An 8,349-nucleotide genomic window follows, 5' to 3' on the forward strand; every position below is an offset into this window, starting at 1 on the left:
TCAAAACAGTAAAATGTATTACAACGTGTGTTCACTTTGTGTTCAGCGAAGTCTCCCAAGTACAACAGTACCCCTCATGTACAAGTTTTATGGTGTTTTCAAAAGTTACAGCGTCAAATATAAGGCTTGTGTTTCATTTTTTTCACATTAAAATTCGCCAGATTGCTTACGTTGCCTTTGTGACCCTATGGTAGCCCAAGAATGAAAATTACCCCTATGATGGCATACCATTTGCAATAGTAGACAACCCAAGGTATTTCAAATGGGGTATGTCCAGTCTTTTTTAGTAGCCACTTAGTCACAAACACTGGCCAAAATTGGCGGTTTTTGCATTTTTCACACACAAACAAATACTAACGCTAACTTTGGCCAGTGTTTGTGACCAAATGGCTACTAAAAAAGACTGGACATACCCAATTTGCAATACCTTGGGTTGTCTACTATTGCAAATGGTATGCCATTATGGGTGTAAATTTAATTCTTGGGCTACTATACAGTCTCAAAGGCAACGTAACCTATCTGGCGAATTTCAATTTCAAATGTAACGTGCTATATTTGACCCTGTAACTTCCCAAAACACCATATAATCTGTACATAGGGGGTACTGTTTTACACGTGAGACTTTGCTGAATACAAATATGTGTATTTTATTGCAGTAAAAGCAAACAGTATTATGACATTGACAGTTAAAATGTCATGTAGAACTAAAAAAAATCAACATTTCTTATTTTCTCCCATTTTTCATATTAAATTATGTTTCATAGCTAAATATTTGATATTAAATGAAAGCCCTGTTTCCCCTAAATAAAATTATATATAATAAGGGGGGGTGCATTTAATATGAAAGAGGTGAATTACGGTTGGACAGACATATAGCACAAATGCCAGGTTTTGTTTACGTTTTGTTTTGTTCACAGGAGCAGGATCAGTGGATAGCATTTGTCTTGATAACCTACAACAGTACAAAAACTTGTATTTCAAATCTAAAACTTATAATGATGCAAAAGTTCTAGTAATTCCCTGCCCACAGAAATTTAAAAACACAGGAAGATGATGATATGAATTTTAAGCAAGAGGTAAGTTTTCCCATAATTCCCCCATTTCCTGAAACTCAAGTCAATCTGGCGAGTTGATTCAATGTCATAACGTTAGCTCTTGCAGGGAGTGTGCCTGAACTCTGGAATCATGGAAAATGTACCATGTGATTTCTGACTTGATCGCACCCTCATTATTTTTAAATGCTCCCTCCCATAATCATATATGTAAAGACTTCTACTAATCATTCTTTGAAACCTACCAGCCGTATTCCAATTATACACCATTTAGCCAAACTGTGCTAATTGCGGGTATTATGGGAATATGGGTCAGTCAGTCCTAGAACCATATTTTTATGATGGGTCTGTGACTTCAGACACACTCAGGTATCTGCTTACAAAGGGGTATCTGGGATCATGTGCACTGACACTCAAATGCATATAAGTATAAATTATAGTTATATAGGAACACTTTAACGTTAGGATACAAATCTAAAAGAGGAGCTTTGGAAACCTAATGTGCATGTCCAGCAAACTCCTTACGCACAGTCAGAATTCCCCATATGAAAGCAATGAGTCAATGCGTTTCTTTGGGGCTTCTATCAGACAGCCACTAGAAGGACTGCCGGGCCACTAGGCTGCTTTTGGTCGCCTAACTGACGCTGGACTTCCTCACGTAATGCATGAGGACATCCAGCGTCACCAGAATCCTCATCGGAAAGCATTGTATAATGCTTTCCTATGGGGGAAATCATAATACGAATGCGGCCATTGGTTGCGGATGTGCATTAGGTCTCCCCCGCCAACGTTAGAGTAGCAGAGGCAGACCCGAGTCTGTGCCTAGGGACATTGGCACGGGACCCAGGTAAGTGGCAAACCCCTTCTGCACCGCGGGAGAGGAAGTGGGCACTATAGGGAGCTATAGTGCCAGAGAAACAACTTTATTTTCCTGGCACAATAGTCTCTCTTTAAGAGGACAGGGACACTGGAGCATTGAGATGAAGAGGTCTAGGTGACTACAGTGTTCCTTTAAACCTTCAGAATATCTAATACTGTTGTGTAAACTGATGCTCCCTGCTCTATAGATTATAAAAGCACTATACATAGAAACAGATGAGAGTTCAATTGTTAAAACAGCAATTTTATTAAAGGTACATGCCATGTGTGCTGTCAATAAAGAATCTCTATGGCCATTTCATTAATAATGCATTGACTTCATAATTAGAGCAGCTTGAATGCAAAAGAAACAGAGGCCAAGTTAATTAATAGTTTATTTACCTTTCTTTCAAAATTCTTGGTGGCCAACAATTGCACAAGAAATTAGAAATTCTTTAAAAAAAAAAAAAGTTGAAACCTATCGTAAAACAGGTAACATCAGTTGGTTTGCACAGATAATCTACTGCCTGATTTATGGTGACATATGTTCATGAGAAACAAAGTGATAGAATTTTAACTCTTCATTGGCTTGCGGTGTCTGGACAATATAAGTATGTTTCCATAGTTACATAACAATGCAATAATGCTGCCAAATTCTTAAAGTATGTGCGCTGTGTAATGCAATGTGCTTCAGAACTACGCGTGGACTGCTACATTTTTATGGCTGAAAAAAAGGGGATGCATGAGACAGAAACAGATCAGGAAAGAGTAGGTCTGCTAGGAAGAATACCAAATTAGGCAACCAAATAATGTATATTACACTTGAACGTATTATTATGAACTTATGACTCCAATACATACAAAAGAAGATTTGCATCCATTTGCACACTATATTAGAGGAGATCAGAGCAGAGCTATATTACGGGCTGGATGGTCCTTTGGTACTTTATAATGGAGTGAATTACTTGGCCAAGATTGAGAAAATCATTGGCGCACTGAATAATAGCCCTTAGCTTCTGCCAGATCTGTATATACAAATCTTCACTCCCTATACCTGGCATTATGGATGAGAAAGGAGTTTACAGATACCACCTAGTTACTAAGTGGCTCTGGGTACATACTCATCATACTCTCCTAGGGATAGAGGAAAAAGCAATGTGAAACTGCATGTCCCCCATTCAGTTATCCTATAACTCTCACCTCTTTCCACATAGGAAGGTGAAGTGTGGGAGCCATTCATTAAAAGCTAAAAGTTGGTCTAAGGCAGTACTTCTCTGCCCCAGTACTCAGGACACACCAAAGATCCAGCCACATCTTGGGAGGGACACTGGAACATAATTTAATTGCAACAGAGCAACACATGGTTTTCTGCCAAACACCTAATTGCAATGAATGTATAGCCATATTACAGGAACAGTCCACTACCCAAACACTAACAAAATCATAAAATCACTGTGAAAGATTGTGGATAGTCCCTTTTTCAGCAGGAGGCCTGCATGCACTGATTTGTTTTGGGACTTTTTTAAGCACCTTATCTGCCGTGTGTACTTCAGGCCTCTCAGTTCTCACCAACTTGTCAAAACCTGCAGGGCTTTTCTATGTATTTACTGCAGAAATGTGACACTATTTGACAGGCAAACAGGACCAGTATTTATACATATAAACAGCTAGTACCGAGAAACCATTTAATGTTCAGGTTATACAAACTTGTTGTTTTTGCTTTTATTTAAAATCATTTGTGAACAGTTTGTCAATTGGCTGATTAAGCATAGCTAACATGAACATATATTTGGCAAATGTATTTTCTTCAAAAGGAGCTCCTTCGACTTCCAGGTATCCAAAATGCACAGCACAGCACAAAAAACTGGACAACCTTCAGTAAAGGAGGAGACTATATTTAAAAGAAGAAAAACTACCACAACAAGAGGACATAGTCTTAAATTAGAGGGACAAAGGTTCAAAAATAATATCAGGAAGTATTACTTTACTGAGAGGGTAGTGGATGCATGGAATAGCCTTCCAGCTGAAGTGGTAGAGGTTAACACAGTAAAAGAGTTTAAACATGCGTGGGATAGGCATAAGGCTATCCTAACTATAAGATAAGGCCAGGGACTAATGAAAGTATTTAGAAAATTGGGCATACTAGATGGGCCGCATGGTTCTTATCTGCCGTCACATTCTATGTTTCTGTGTTTCTATCACAGTTAAATTGACAAATTTGCCAAGCTGCTTTGCAATACTGTCCTTATAGGTTGTGATAAATATATGTACAAAAAAGACATAAAGGGGCAAAGATCAATGCAGATGGGCCACAAGTCACTTGGCAGGGTATGTTACAGTAGGAATGCTCTGTAGGGCATATAAAGTGAAATTGAATAAGAGCTGTATACATCAGAACTGCTCAGCTGTGATACCACAACAGTTTGACAACTGCTAACAATTTTATCTGGCATTCTAGTGGCCTGGCAACCAAAATCAGACAATGTCTTCTAACAATAGTTGGGAAGCCACAGCTGCATAATCCACCTATATATCTACATTTTATTTATTCATTTAATAAGCATCTGTCCCTCTGGCGTAGGTGAAAACTTCTAATTTAATAAGATGAAGTGAAGCCAATCTCAGTTTACAGATGTGCGGCAAAGTAGGTCACCATAAATGGTCAAAACAATTAAAAAAATACGTTCCTGGAACATTGCTACAAAATAACCTGGAATACAGCTGGATATGCATTCTCAAGAAGAGAAGGTTTACAGAGGAATCCTACGGCCCCTGCAGGAAAGAATGATTTTGTTTTAGGAACGTTTGTTGGGATAGCCAAATATTTGAATTCACATGACTTGCAGAGTTTCATAACAATATAAAGCTGTTAAATTCGCATATGCATGTGTATTACAAATTTCCAACAGCCACTACCAGAATATTTTACCAGCTACCTGATATGCATTATCAACTATATTAATAAGAGATCCCTGTTTTTTTGTTTGGTTTTTGTAATGCCGTTTTATCTGCCATAAAAAGCTAGGCCAAAACCAGTCCCACCTCCAAAAGCATCGAAACATATATGTAAAACACTATCTGGCATTAGCTGCAAAGGAAGTATTACGATTAATTTTGGAGAGCAATTCTATAAATTACCCAGGCCCCTGTGTTCCTCACTCCCTGCTACAAGCATGTTTTAAAACAGATTTATCACAGTAAAAGACAAAAGCAGCTTTGGTCAACTCCTAAAAATATTGTACTGGGTAAACAGGTAGGAACTTGTAAGCCTGGAACGCATGTTGTGCAATTACACAGAAGGTGTGTTTCCCCAAGTGGCTTATTTCATCCTGCAAAGTCACTGAAGGTGTACTGCTCGTAGTGAAGCTGTGGTCCTTACCTTATAGTGTGCGTACGTGTGTGAATGCGTGCGTGCGTGCGTGCGTGCGCAATGCTCCTATTGGCAGGTTCAAAATATAAAGACAATATAAATAAAAGAAAGCAAAACATAAATAAAAAGTATTTTTTTTGTTAAAACTCATAACACATGAGTGTTTCTATACCATAAACAAAAAAATATTTAACTGTTTAATTGTATTAAATACATAAGCCATATGAATGATCAGGACTATGAATTCATATTGTTTTTCATTCCAAAAACATATTAGTGACTCGATAAGAATAGACCACACCAAGTTCTGTTTGTAGTGGAGTCCCACTACTATATAAAATGAAAGTTTCACTCCAGTTCAGTTTCATAACAACGTGCTTATCTGTATGCAATTTACAAATATTAACCCTTTAGAAACATACACTAAGTACTACTACCCTTAGGATTAACTCATATTTTTGCATTTTTTTAAAAAATGTTTTCATTACCAACATATATTATGTAATTTGTATAATCGTGACTTTCTAATATCTTTTCTTAATAAACACAAACATTTCAACGTTTTTTCTTTTTCTTTTTTTATTAATAAACTGGAATGAATGTAGATGAAGTCTATGCAAGGCATGTGGTACCTGGCAATGTCATTTAGCCTACATAATAAAGGCGATGGTTGTAACTTTTTAATGTCTAAAATATATTGGTTAATGAAAGCATTTGAATTATTTTATCCAACTTAATTGAAAGGCTGTCTGAACCCTGGTGAAATATGGAAATTGCAATCCACCCTCTTCTTCTGGACTCTTTGGGTTTGGTAACAAAGCAATGTACAAAGCATACACAACTATAAGAATGAATGCAAAGATATTGCTGCTTTGATGGAATAACTTGGGATGTGACAAGTGCCACGCTGCGTCATTAAACAGATAAAAGTGATGCACAGGCGTATGCACTTGGAGTAAAAAACACAGTCCAGGTAGTTTTATTATACTGAAATACACTGGGAGCTGCAGATGTTTGAAAACACGTGTCTGGTCAATTCAGATTCACTGGACTAGAACATAACTTTTGCTCTCAGAAACCGTAAACCATGTGCACATGCACATATATCTGTCTGTCATTCTCTCCATCAATCTACAAATTTCATCCAGCCACCCAACCATCCAAGGATTGGGTGAAAAATATTTGCAGGAACCTTTTTTGTCAGTCTGGAAAGCCCCTATAGCTCATCTAATTGTAGTAACATTTACCCTTGTTTTCCTCCACTGGGTGACATCTGCCAATATGTATAAGCACTGGTAGATTTGACCAATGGACAGATTTATAAAAAAAAAAAAAAAAAAAAAGATTTTGCCACTGGGCAGTTTGGTTTTCACCATTAGGTCAAAAATCCCCATGTGTAAAAGATGGTTAATATTTTTAATTTACATGAATAACAAATTTACATTTTATTAAAAAAATGTACATTCTATCTAACTATCTATCTATCTATCTATCTATCTATCTATCTATCTATCTATCTGTCTGTCTGTCTGTCTGTCTATCTATCTATCTATCTATCTGTCTGTCTATCTATCTATCTGTCTATCTATCTATCTATCTATCTAATATTCATTGTATTTATTCATGGGAACCACATACAAAGGGGTAAATACAAATTGGGGGGTTTGCTTAAGAAACCATTTATTAATGATATATTTAGGCAACAAAGTATGTGCATTATAATAGCTGTACATATAAAATTAAGAAAAAAAGTATATAACACAAGTAACAATGTTTTGTGAGCACACACACACTACACACTTGCTGTGGTAGATTACAATTTAGCATTTTAGAAGGAAGTGAAGCTCTGAATTTTAGCCACGATTTCAGACTATAAAACCAAACAATGATTCCTGCTAAGAGGACTGCAATTCAAACAGTGTTTGAAACACAAAGCTGGGACCTTTAATCCTGCCTTCTATTTAAACACAGTAAAGGAAGATTGTTATCTGCACTTTCCTCCACCTATACTTACCTTCTGAGAACTGATAAGTCAGAGTTTACTTTCTTAAGAATAGGAGGTCAACTCTTGCCCCTAGTCAGATTTTACAAGTCACAGCAAGTTACATGAAACTAGCCTTAAATGCAGGTAATTAAAGGGACACGCACATCTTACTGGCAAAACTATCTTTCTCATTACACTAATGAACACCGTACCTTTTTCAGGAAAGGTTTCTTTAACACATAGCTGAATTATTTCAATGGGTGAAGACACGAGCAAGTCAGATCACATTTCTTAAAATTCTTACCTTTCCTGTCTTCCTGGGCAGAGCTGGAATGACTGGTGATGATAAAGCACAGGAGAAGATGAGCCACTTTAATTAGTATGTCCAGTCCAGCTCTCCTCATTCTGCTGTCACCCATGGTACACAAGTCCAAGTTTTCCTTATCTTGTCTCCTTTAGCCTTCCTTGTCCCCTTCTCGTTAATATCAAATAACTTTAACCACAAGAATCTCCCTACAATAGCTGCACATTTAAATCCATGATCTGAGCTTCAGCAATCGGACAGGAGACGCAGTTCAGCTCTCAGCACCAAAACTAAGCACCGAGTCAGTGAACCTGTATTGGAACTTGGTGATAAACCCCCCTCTCAGCCTCCTTTCTTATCTCTCATAGAACGTCCAAAGAGTGTACAGAATGTAACAAAAAATGAAATCTTCGATCTCTCCCCTCTAGCTTCCAGGAGTTGTAAAGTTTTTTTTTGACAGCTTTAGCTGAGCTCTCTGTCTCCCTCTGTGATCACAATACGAGGAGATCCAGGCATGCAGTGCCTGTGACATCACGGAGAGGTGTGCCTCATTCCACTGCCCCTTTCCCTTCCCAAGCCTGGAGTTCACGAAAACCCATATGTAATATGACAGATACAATGAGATATACAGAGCACTGCCACCTCATGGACATTTAAAGCGGCAATTCCTTTAAAAAGCTTACCTTTCATGAGAGCTCTGTGGAAATCAATGGTTATTTTTTTTTTTTTGTCGTTTGCCCTCCACGTGCTCTGTTAACCTGTACGCCTTTTTCTAGGAGCT

The 8,349-nt window shown here is 37.6% G+C and overlaps 1 protein-coding gene across 1 annotated transcript in view; it reads right to left on the bottom strand.

Annotated features, from left to right (window-relative positions):
• Positions 1 to 8,065, bottom strand: part of EGFR (epidermal growth factor receptor) — a 207,418-nt gene extending 199,353 nt beyond the window's left edge. The window contains exon 1 of the mRNA XM_063452118.1: positions 7,569 to 8,065. Coding sequence (XP_063308188.1) covers positions 7,569 to 7,683 — 115 coding nt within the window. The 5' untranslated portion in view covers positions 7,684 to 8,065. The remainder of the gene's footprint in view (positions 1 to 7,568) is intronic.
• Positions 8,066 to 8,349: the final 284 nt, after the last annotated feature.

The sequence above is a fragment of the Pelobates fuscus genome, chromosome 4 (genome assembly GCF_036172605.1).
Source record: "Pelobates fuscus isolate aPelFus1 chromosome 4, aPelFus1.pri, whole genome shotgun sequence".
Taxonomy (NCBI): Eukaryota; Metazoa; Chordata; class Amphibia; order Anura; family Pelobatidae; genus Pelobates; species Pelobates fuscus.